This window comes from Varanus komodoensis, unplaced genomic scaffold, assembly GCF_004798865.1.
Source record: "Varanus komodoensis strain SLA01 unplaced genomic scaffold, ASM479886v1 scaffold13_3, whole genome shotgun sequence".
NCBI classification, from domain to species: Eukaryota; Metazoa; Chordata; class Lepidosauria; order Squamata; family Varanidae; genus Varanus; species Varanus komodoensis.
The window spans coordinates 12023243-12036013 of NW_025335409.1; the positions used below are offsets into that span (position 1 = coordinate 12023243).

At 39.2% G+C, this 12771-nt stretch overlaps 1 protein-coding gene across 8 annotated transcripts in view; it reads left to right on the forward strand.

Annotated features, from left to right (window-relative positions):
- MAGI2 (membrane associated guanylate kinase, WW and PDZ domain containing 2) overlaps positions 1-12771 on the forward strand; it is a 708373-nt gene that overhangs the window by 526307 nt on the left and 169295 nt on the right. For all 8 annotated transcript variants that reach the window (XM_044423188.1, XM_044423195.1, XM_044423191.1 and 5 more), the window contains one exon: positions 7543-7600. In XM_044423188.1, the coding sequence (XP_044279123.1) occupies positions 7543-7600 (58 nt within the window). The remainder of the gene's footprint in view (positions 1-7542; positions 7601-12771) is intronic.

Below are 12771 nucleotides of genomic sequence, written 5' to 3' on the forward strand. Positions count from 1 at the left end.
TTCATTCGAGCATATGTTGTTTTTACTGTGCAAGGAGAAATGATGTAAGGGGATAGGGATAAAGTGAAATGGTTTTTATTGCAGACACTGGACTTCAGGCTCGAGAATCTTTCTCTGACTTTGAAGTCATTTGAGTAAGGCATGTACTGAAAAAAGTAAGAGCAGGAAATAGCTAGGTAAATTCTGAAATAGGGGGTTACTGCAGTGTTGTTCTTCCCATTTTCTAATTTATTTTCCACCTTTTTGAAAAAGAATTCAGGGTTGCTGACATCATTCTTCTCCTGCTGCTCTCTATGTTATCCAAACAACACCTCTGTAAGATAGGCTGGGCTGAGAGTCTGAGACTGGACCAAAGTCACCCAGTTGGCTCCATGTCTGAGTGGGAACTAGAACACAAATCAATTGAGTCCCAGTTCCACACTCCTAAACACCACACTGTGGCTCTCTGTCTATTTCTTAGTAATAAATGTAACATAAAAAATGACAAGCGAATGTAAGTAACACAGATGTGAAAAAGACCTTATCTGAGATGCTAGTTTCCAAGGAATTTCTGATGAAAGTAAAAGAAGAAAGTGCAAAAGCAGGACTGTGGCTGAATGTTGAGAAAACAAAAATCATGACTACAGAAGAAATGGACAACTTTAATGTCAACTATAAAGAAACTGAAATTGAGAAAAAAAGTTGCATACCTTGGTTCAGTCATCAGTTCAAAGGGAAACTGCAGCCAAGACATTTGAAGAAGGCTGAAACTTGTAAGGGCTGCAGTGAAGAAACTAGAAAATATGAAGTATAAGGATGTTACATTGGGTGTCATTGCCAAGAACATTCACCCTGTTGTGTTGTATTCTAATCACTAAGCATGGGTCTGAAAGCTGGACAGAGAAGACATCTAACAGGAAGAAAAATGATGCAGTCAAAATATGGGACTGGGGGAGAGTTCTGCAAATAACCTGGACCAACAAAAAGACAAAAAATGTGTCCTGGACCAAACCAAGTCCAAACATGCCCTGATAGCAAAACTGAAGCTGTTGTACTTTGGACACATGATGAGAAGGCAAGACTCACTGCAGAAGATCAGGAAAGTTCAAACTGTCACGAGCCATTTGCTCATTCAAAAGCCACAGACTTTTTTCCTTGCAATAACATTCTTTACTGACTGAAAAACACCCAAAGTGAATCTCTGAGCATGCACAGAGTGGTTTGTTGAACCCCAACTAGTATTTATCTCCAGAAACTCTTCTTATGACATGCCTGGGCCCCATCCCTTTGGGAGGAGCCTTCCAAAAGCAAGCATGCCTCCTCTCTGTGAGCTGATCTTCTAATTGGGCTGCCCTCCCCTGCTGGTGGCTCATTATGGGATCGAGCGCTCAGGTCACCTTGTCTGCGTCTGAGAAACTCCCTTGGTCTGAGTCCTCTCTTGCCAGCTGTACGTCTTGGGAGAGTGCCTGAGGCTCCCTGCCCACCTGGCAAGTCTGGCCTTGAGATAAGCATCTCCACTTCTCTCATCTCAGTGTCTCCGCATGGCCCACGTTCTCCCAGCAGCCCTGCTTCACATTCTGATTCTGATTACTCCAAAGTCCAGCCAGCAGTCCTTGAGAATGAGCACCCAAAGCAGCCATCTTTCTCCTCCCTACAAAGGCAGCAGCAGCAGCAGAAGACAACCAAATATGAGATGAATCATTATCATAAAAGAAGTCACAGTCTTGAGTTTACAAGAACTGAGCAGCGCTGTGAAGGGCAGAACACCTCCAAGGAGACTTATTCGTAGAGTTGCAGTAAGTCAGAGGTGACTTGGTGGCATGTAACATTTGTTCTGAGGAATTCAAGGCAATGCATGTGATTTCCCCCACTTGTTTTATATGAACAACAAGCCTGTGAGGTAGGTCTAGCTGAAACAGTGTTGCTAGGCCAAGGTGAACCTGTGGGCTTTATAGCTGACCAGCAATTTGAACCAGAATCTGCCTGGCCTACGCTTGATGTACCACCAGCGCAAGTGCAAAGTCTGAAGGTCAGGAGTAAATGTAAGGTAAAGGTTACCCAAAATCAGGTTAGTTTGGTACATGAGATAAAAAATCCCATAAGCAACTTCCCCATCCTTGGTACTTAGAGTACATTAATAACAAAGTAATCGCTTGCTGCCTTTTCACTCTGCTACCTGAGGTGACCACTTCACTTGACCAAATGGGAAGGCTATCCTTGCATACCACTGAGTGTCTTTCCCTAAAAGTCTACTTCACTTTGGAGCAGTGGACCTCTGTTGGTACATGCATACACAATTTCCCTGATGTTCATCACTAATTATCCGGAAAAAAAATGGAAAACGCAGTGTCTACATTCCAAATTTGGAAAATGCCTACCTCACTTTTCTTCAAACCATAAAAGCAATGCTCATTGGTAATCTTTGGATGAAATGGTGCCATTATTTAATGATAGGGGGAAAATTACAAGTTGATTTATAGCAAACAGAGCAGACAGCTCTGCCAAAACATGCTCTGAGGTATATGCCCTGTGCAAACCTTATCTGTCAACCTTCAGCTGCGAGCCCAGTGTTCAGACCCTACTAACTCAGTTTTACTGGTCTGCAAAGAATTGTAATTAAATGTAGTGCACATTTTCCAACATGGATAGAAAAAAATAAAATTAACACATACATTTGTGAAGAATGTATATGGCTTTATATGATCCTCAACAGTAATATTAAAATTTAAACTTTTTCATACCCACAACTGGAATAACGGTAGCATAGTTAGTAATTCTACCCATGCTGTTTTAGATGTTTTACAATATTCCTATCTTATTCAATTTTTACAGACTCTTTCATTCAAAAACTCAATTTGCCATCGAACTCTCAACAGTTAGGTCATCAATAACAAATACCAATATGTGTAATTACACCAGGAAAATGTAGAGGAATGACAAGTACCAAATCAAAATATTATTCCAGTTTTTTCTTGTGCAAACTATCACATAAAACATAAATCTTTTAAAACCTCAGGAAGAAACATGCTTTCATTTTAGCTAAGAAATCACAACCACACACAGAATGTTTAAAATCAAAGCCTATACTCTCGTTCTGAGGTTCAGAGTTGCTTCTTTTTGCATTTGGTTTCACTAATCAGACCAAATAAGATGACATGAATTGAATACAGGATCTGCCTTCCATGACTGGAAGGGCTCCACTCGAGTAAGTTTATCTGCCCAAATTTTGAGGATTCCACCCTCAATAACACAGTTCACCCAATTCACCAGGATCCCTTCAGCCCCTGTGTAGCATCTTCAGGACTTGAGAGGACTGCCCTGAAACGGGTGGGAAATTTCATTTCCTGCAGCCTAGTTGCAAACCTAAATCTGAATCTTAATTGCAAGAGTGCCATTCACTTAACAGGTTTTAAGTAATGTGCATTGCAGCTTCAAGGAGGCAGATTTAGTCAGGATTACAACAGGATCCATGTGCTAGGAATTTTAACTCTTTCTGCAATATTTATACTCCAGTTCTTGCCTTCATCTACTTCCCTTCACATTTCCACCTGAAGCATTTATACCACAGCATGCTCTGAAGTAAATCTCACTGAATGTGATGGGAATTACCTCCATCAAGGTATGCATCAGATTGTGTGTTTTATTATGTATTTATTTATTCATCATTTCATTTCTGTGGAGTTCTCTGGGCAGTTTAGAACAGTTCATATATTGTAGGTGACTTATTTTATATTGTAAGTTGTTTTATATTTTTAATGTATTATATTTTAATGTTTTGTGAGCCGCCCCAAGGCTTCGGCGAATGGGGTGGCATAGAAATTTTCTAAATAAATAAATAAAACAATGCAATAAAGTATTACTAATTTTTCCCAAAAACATTTGGATTACTTTTAGCAACATCAGAAGGTGTGAATGGTATAAGCCTAAGAATCACTGCTATTAGTGGAAACAAATATGCTCGCTGTTAGTTAATTAATACTTTTATACTGCCTTTCTGAAAATGTTATCAAGGCAGTATAATGGCAATTCAAATAAAAGCAAGAAGATATAAATACTTAAAAACAACATTATAACATCAGAGGCTAATATTAGCTGGTTAAATATTGTGCTTCTTTTTGTTTTTAAATCTTAAGGTGGTTTTATTTTACTGTACTATATTGGATTGCCTTAACGTCACTTACATACACTGACCTGAAATAACTTCTTTTTTTATGAAAGTGCAATGTGGTTTCTTAAGCAGACTAGCTTCCTTTTTTTCTCAATATTCCTTTATTCTCACTGACATTATATCTGTCACAATCAGATTGGCTACATGAAGATCTCACTGTTACTAGAAGGAAACAATTTTTTCAGACACAGGTGACAAAATTACAACCTTGCAAGGGTTAGAAAGGTCTTCATAATGGAGTCTGACTGCTGGTGGCTGAGTGCCAGGCTTGGAGGTGTCGAAATTTACACTGGCATGCCTTCCAATATGTTGGTTCACCTTCCTTCTGTAGTTTTCACCCAACAGAAGAAGACAGCATCCCTCCCAATTTTTTCTGAAAAAAGAATTTTGCTTGTGATGAAATGCTATACAAAATGCCACCATCATTGTTCCTCTTTGTCTATGCAAAATTCCAAATAGCAATCATGTTGCAACAACTAGTTTAGTTCTGGATTTGTATATTTTTAACTTTGGAGCTTATATTTATTATTTCAGTGAGTAACTGTGCTGAAATGTGATATTGTATTTAATACTCTGCCTAGTAAATCATTCATGGATAATGATATAGGAAGACATTTGTGCTCACAAAATATAACCAGGAGCTCTCAGTTTGTTGCCATTAATTCTCCTACCTTGGAAATAGCAACTGAAATACTGCCAGGATCAAATATGCGATGTCTAGGATGTATCATTGCCATGAGTACTACATTTTTTATTACAATCAGGGTCCAGTGAAACCACTTTACAAGCAACTTGCAGTTGAGTTTCTACTGTGTGCAAATACACATTCACATATATATTAAGAAAACCTTCTAGTTTTTGTGTTAGTGAAGAAACCCTTTCGAAGTTCAACTTTCAAAGGTTCCTGTGCAATATTGAGGCTAGCACATACTTGGGTTATGCTTTCACTGACCAGCAACAGAAATATCTTCCTTATTTCCAAAATGTAGAACAAAGGCATGTGTTAGAGGGGTAGATCACTGCCCATAATGCCTTTTCCTATCTTGACTTTCTTGTCTATGAAAAGGTTGGAGCAGGGACTAGGGTAAACAAACCATAGAGTTCAGGGACATAGAGTTCAGAGCGACACCAAAGTAGCAGCATCTAAAACCCTAACAGTAGTCTGGTAACTTCAGCTGCTCATGCACTAGCCATGCATTAACTGTATTCTGAAACACATTAAACCTGCTACCTGCTATCATTGTGCAATTTTCAGTAAATCGAATATTGCATTATCCAAACTCACATCAGTCGTGACCTAGCGGGATACACTTCTTGAACTGGTCACTTTCTGGTTGGCTACTTACAGTTGGGTCTTTTTTCTTCTCCTGAATAGACCCCTTTACCTATGTTGCTCTCTCCTCCTGAGTAGACTCCTTGTGTTACAGGCTTCCAGCAGTTGGTGTCGGGTCAAATGGATTGTTTGCAGGAAGGAGTGACATATATCTGGCACTGATAAATTGATCTGCAGATCTTCCATGGAACTCCTGAAAGGTGGTCTGCAGCCCTGTCCAAGAGTTGGTTTGGATAGGATTCTGATCATCACTCATTCATGCCCTGCCCCCAAGCCCATCCTTGTGTTCATGCAGGGGCTGTGATTCTGTGAAAAGCAGCATCTGAGCATGCAGCATCCAGTGCTCATAGGCCTGACTGGCACATTTGCTAGTCTCAGAGCTGACCTGGAGCAAGGCAAATCCCAGCACCTCTTCCATGTGTGCCAGCATCCCTTGTTTTAAAATATGGAAAAGAAACACACTTCAGCAGGGCAAGGAGGCTGATGGGTGCCAAGAGAACTAACTGGGTGCCCATGGATACTCTGATGGGACTGGGAGATCAAGGTTTACACACTTCTGAAGGGCATGCAGAGTTTTCTTCACTTCTAAACCTCTTGGTCTCTCTTCATTGAAAGTCAGCTTTACTTAGCTCTTCCTCTATAGCTATTTTGAATTCCCTTCAATATAGGCAGCTGCTGTGCACCTACACCTTAACTTAGTATTGACTACACTGACTGCAGAAGCTTTTCAGAGTTTTAAAGAGGAGACTTTCCAGCTGTACCAGGGCATGCCAAGGTTTGCATGCAAAGCATCTGCTCTGCTACTAAACAACACACCTGGCTCCAAAATCCTCTTTCTGTTCACCATTGTGTTACTCTGCAATGGGGACAAAATGCTTAGACTTTTGTTAATATTAATCTTCACTTTGGCTGTGTTTATATAATGACCTTCACATAATTTGTGCAATAATCATAAGACACTGGCTGTTTCAGACTGTACAATTTTAACTGGAAACCAGTGCAATTAGTGTTCCTTCTGTCAGTGGTGAGCAAAATTTAAAAAAATGAGTGAATTAGCCGTACGTCATTCATTAGACAGAAAACGTTTTAGTTTTTTGTGCATGGTAAGATCATAAATGGGATGTGGTAGCACAGTGGGTTAATCTGCTGAGCTGGTAGACTGGTTGATCAAAAGGTTGACAGTTTGAAACTTTTCAGTTTGAAAGCATGCAAATGTAAGTAGACCACTTTGGTGGGAAGGTAACAGCGTTACATGCACCTCGGTGTTTAGTCATGCCGGCCACATAACCACAGAGACTGTCTGTGGACAAACATTGACTCTCTCGGCTAGGAAACAGAGATGAGCACCACCCCCTAGAGTCAGGCATGACTGGACTTTAATGTCATGGGGAAACCTTTACCTTTAAGATCATAAAATGTGCCATTCTTAAGACTGCATACTTGGGTTAAGCCCAATTATTGTAACTGCCCTTCTGTAAGTAGCTTGCACTGTAGGAAGCTCTCTTTATGTTATTTATTATATTTGGTTTTTAAGCCACTCAGTAATACAGATTCTCTGGACAGTTTACATTAAAAATTAATAAAATACAGCATGAGAGTGGTAACATAGAACATTGTCTTTAAACTGAACTGTGAGTATTCTTTTTACAGTGATCAGGGTGATGTGTTTTTTACAGTGTTTATATGGCAGATAAATCAATTTTCTCTGTGTTTGTCATCTATGGCAAATAGGATTGCTTTTGTACAGAAGACTTCCCCTAATTTCCCTAGACAATAATATCACAATGATATGCTACTATATCTGGCAGAAGCAACTGCACAGTATGAGAGGAGCTAAAATGTGTTCTTAGATGGTGATTATCCTGCATTTCCTTGCCACTTTTCATTCCAAAGCTGCTTGTGACTGCCGTGGAATATGTCAAAAGTTTAGCATTGGTTTTGAACACTGTATTTAATTTTGTTATTCAGTTGCTTCACTCAATAACAATACTCTTTCATTACTATTAGAAATCTTGGCATCCTGTGCTGTATTGACTGAAAGGCATTAATCTTTGTTTTTCAGAGCTACCATATGGCTGGGAGAAAATTGATGATCCTATTTATGGCACTTATTATGTTGAGTAAGTTTCCAGGTCCATTATTAATTGACTATTAATCTTGCATAAACTGTTGTTAATGTCCCGTACCGTGCTTCAGGTTGAAAAGGTATGTGTGCACGGTTTTTCCTTTACACCTTGAAATGTAGGAGGAAATGGAAGGCCCAATAAAAGGGAGCTGCTTTCACTTAATGTAAGATACACAGAACTTGGGATTTCCCAAGGAAGTGATATACACAGACTTCCGGATATCCTGAAGTGCCTGACCCTGCCTAATCTTGGAACCTAATCAGGGTCAGGCCTGGTTAAAATCAGGATGGATGACTTAATGTTGTGAACTGCTCAGAGAGCTTCAGCTACTGGTGGTATAGAAAGGTAACGAATAATAAAAATAATATGTCATCTGTCACCTACCTGTGGAAAATAGATTGCCACTGAAAGGATCTGAAGCCATTTGACCAGTCTGTATTTAAGGTTTTATTCAAAAATGTTGGCATGTTGACAGTGGATTGGAGCCAATGGTGTCATTCTGCTAGAAGGGAAACCTTGTTGAGTGTGTTTCTCCTCCCTATTACAGTGGGTTGGGTCGCCCTTTATAGCAGATATGAGGAACACAAGCCATGACAGGGAAGAGGCTAGGGATGGTCCAGTGAGTGATTAGACAGCCTGTTGGGAAAGCAGACATCTGTGCATGTGGTATGTAAGGCAGTAATTCCATGGTTAGATACATGGAACAAAATTAATCTATGGATCTTGCAATTCCAGTGCTACAGGAACTTCTGGTTGCAGGAACTTCTTCCAGTTCACCTGTCTAGATCAAACCTGATGCCTTCTGTGGCATCACAGTAGCTAACCAAAAAGAAAAAAGAAAGACAGATATTCATCAATGCGGCAAGTGACCAGGAAAGAATCAGTTCTCAGAAATGCCCAAATTTATTAAGGTCCAGCATGTTTTATAAAACACTTTTCCAGACTCCAAGGTATTCAGAAACCTGAAAAATTAAAACCCTTAGCTCTCTCATTACAGAATCCAGAATGGTTTGATTCTTTAAAGAGAAAGCTAAGGAGATTAAGGAGCTCTCTAATTACTGAATGAAAAAGTTTTGAATTCTGTAATGAGATCCCTAAGGATTTTACTTTTACAGGTTGCCAAATACTCCTGAGAAAGGAAACGTGTTGGGTTTTAATAAGTTCCAGCACTTGGGAGAAGTGGTTTTCTTCAGGTCTTTATAATAGTAGCTAAACTGGTAGCAGCCATTTGAAGACCTATTCCCGCTGTCTGTCAAAGACACAGACTGTTGTTAACACTGCCTCTTCTCACATACACCTGAACATCTGCTACATTCACCAGTTCTAAAAAAAAAAAAAAATCACACCTACACTTCAAAACTTCAAGCCATGCAAATCTTGTCTTATTTTCACTGATATAAAAAGTGAACAAGGATATAAATCAACTAGTCTCCTTGGCCACAACTAGTCTCCTCGGTGCTTGATCAGGCACGCTTATTTCTCCTCACCCTTCCAAAAACTCCAAAGCTGCCCTCCCTAGAATGAATGAAATCATTCTAGAATGTGGGGAGCCCTTTTCTGAAAAGTCTTGTGAATTTATCCATTTTATGAAAAGTGGTAGAGTATATGCCAATTTGACATTCTTTAACAGGGATTATTGGGACATGAAAAATTTATGCCTGAAAGCTTCAGCATAGCACAGCTGTTTGTCTGGCCCCCATTGAAGAAGGACTCTTCAAAGCTATTTAGCTATTCCACAGAGTAGAAAGAACATTCAGGAACAAAGTTACGCAGCTTCATGGAATGAGCAATCTTACATCTAGACTGAGCATTCTGATGAGAAGGTACTTATTTACTTCAAACGCATCAATTAGAAAGCCTGAATTAGCTTTCTATTGATACTCGACCAATAGAAATATGCTTTCCATTCTCTTACCAGTAATGTTAAGATTTGCCATGCCCTAAACCACACAACATCAAAATCTCTTGAAAAGCAACTACATCTGAAAGATGAAACCTTGTGCACATGGACCTGTTTTTTAACAGCCCCCCGCCCCACCCCAAGCCCTACAACCAAAGGCCTAAAATCATTTTTTGGCCTCATTGACTCTTATGTGAAGCCTGAATATAATACCGCTTCCACATCAGTGCTATCAAATTCCCACTTCCAAAGATTTCCCCAAGTGCACACACACACACACACATACGCGCGCGCACACACACACACACACACACACACACACACACCTTTGTAGATTTGCTAGTGGAATAGGATGTCACTCTAAGAAATTGAATATGTGCATGTACAGAAAAGGAAAATGACACAAGTTTGTTGTGGTCCAGTCACCATGGGCTGGTTCTATACTTAGTCTTACTTAGACTTGACCTAATGAAATCAGTGGGGTCCAAATTAATCATGACTGACTTAAGTGCCACCATTTTTAATTAATATAAATAACTAAATATCCGTAAATTTGGAGCCAACTTATATCATTGTGCAATTCCACAAAGCCCTGACTATGATCTTGTATATTAAGAAAAAAACATATTTACCCAATAATGAGATAGGACAACAATGTCTCTGCATATGCCGTCCTGTTCATTCAGTCCTCTTACTCCTTTTCCACTTTCTTCTACTACTCATCCCTTTATTCCAGAACCTTCTCTGCACTGCGCCATATTTCAGATTTAGTAATGAAAAGGACTATGCATAAATCGCCTTTCAGGTAATTTGCCTGGGATTTATTCTTTTTGATCCTAGTGCCTGATCTGAAGGTACATGGCAACAGTCTTACTCTCTGGTAAGCCTTTCTGTCATTGATCAGTGCCCAGACAAGAGACTGTCTGTAAACCCGACCTATGCTACTTAAGATCTATAATATATGAAAAGTAGGATATAAGATTTGTCACTTCATTCAGTTAAATGGGTTTCTCATTTGTTCATAATCCAACTAATGCCTGCAAAGGCAGAGAATAAAATACAACCTTTACTGTATCTGGTTCCATTTTTGAATTGTTTTGCTGACAATTCAAGAGTTTTAATTTCATATGAGCTACAATCTTTGTGCATTCACGTGGCAATTGCAGTGGAAAATGGTGCTTCTAATACTTTCATAACAGCATCCATGTTTTTGGAATGATTTATGCATATGTACCATCAGCCATGCTTTGTGTGCAAATGGGTGGTCAGGAAAAATTGCTGCCATGACAGATAACATCAATTATCTTCCCTCAATGAGTCTGAGGTATTTCAAATCTGCAGGCAATAAAAGAGAAGGAAATACAAGGCAATCCTCCATTGCTCACATTTTATGTAGTCATACACATAAGACATTTGAGAGTCTGTGTAGGAAGTGCTAATAAAATGATGCACTCTAGAAATACATTATCGTAACATAGTTATCTCAGTGGAAGATGGCTTTGACAGAAAAGCTCATACTAATATCACAAGTGTGACTTTCTTACGTTGAAAATAGGTACAGCATTTGTAGGGCATGGAACACACGTTTAGAAGTGTTTTCACCAAATTAAATCCAATTCGCCCTTTTCTCCTGAATGTTAATAGCTTTCCAGAGGGTAACAGACTGGCAGTGGACTACTTTGTATATCCATTCAGAAGCAGGTCCCACTGACGTGAGGAGGACTTGCTCCTTAGTGTTGAGGTGTTCATTCCAAACGGTGAAAAAGTGGCTGTAAATAGCACTACCTGGTTAGCAATTGTGACTTCACCACCACAGAATTCCTGGAGTAGTTTTGCAACTGTTGTTCACTGAAGGGAGAAGAGATGATGAATTGAAAAATAGCAGTAGATTATTTGGCCTCTTTGTGGCAAAAGTTTTCCTTAATGGAAGCACAGATGTTTCACTAGTGGCTTCACTGGGATCAAGGTTTAAGCCAAACATTCAGGTTTAGTACTCTTTCCTGACACAGGAAAAATCTTGCAGCAAAATGTTTCTTTTAGAATCTTATTTAACTTCATTCTTTTTGGCTACCCAAAGCCTATACAAATAATGTTTTGGAGGGTAGTCAACCACATTATGTGATGTACCATAAGTCACAATGGTCTTGTCCATTACATATTGTATGACTTGGGCCTTCAGGAAAGTACAAACTCTCAGTAGGTTTCCCAGATAGAAAAAAGTTTGTTTTTCTACTTTTTTGTTTTTCTACTGGACCTTCCTTACCAGTGTCCAGTGAGAGCAAATACAGTGATGAATATAAACACTGCAAATTAGATGTTCTATACAAAAGAAAACCAGAAGGTAGTCATTTACAGAAGTATTAAAATGCTGACCGCTGAAAGTACCACAAGTTTATTTTGGATATTATTTTGCAATCCACAGTAAGCTAACTGTATTTTTAACCTATTCATACTTGCTTTTCATATCTTTTCTAATAAAGACAAGCAAAACTATAAATAGACATGAAAATCACATTTTGAAAGCATCTGTATGGCTTAGTTCCAGAAAGCAGCACTCAAAAGGCCTAGAATGCTCTTGCAGTATCGTGAATCATAAAAAATACGAACTAAACTACCCTCGGCTTTAATTAACTTTAACGTTGTTCCTTGGAAAAAAAGTGGAAAGCCCTGCTAGGTAAATCATTACTTACTCTCCTCATGAGATCAGATCCTTTTATCCCAATTCTCCCCTGCCCCTTTTCTTCCACCAGCATATCAGACTTGTTAAAAGCAGTTTTGTTTCTATGAGCAGTTTCCAATTTTGCTGTCAAATTTATTTTGTCATAAAAGCTTATGTGCTGCTTAATTATTTCTGACACTGGGGCTAACGACATGCGGAGAGCTACTGTGCTGAATTATTTTTATTTTATGTTAATGAAAAGCTTCTTCAAGAGGGGGGAATTTAGAATGGAAAATGAAAGGGGCAGAGAGAATGCTTAAATCTTTCTGTGGTTTCTCCTCTTCAAATCATTTAAGCAGACACACTTTTGTAATGCAGAAAAGCTGCCTTAGATGGATGCAGTCCGTCTTGCTCAGTATTGTCTACATAACTTTCCAGGATTTCAGACAGGTCTTTTCCACCCTGAAGATGCTCGGGATTGAACCGGGGACTTTTGCTTTCAGGGCAGCTGCTTTGTCACTCTTTTGCAGGAGGGCCAGCTCTAATGGAAATACAGTGGTTAGGGAAAGGAATAAGTATCCCCACCTGCTGATCTCTTTTACCTAA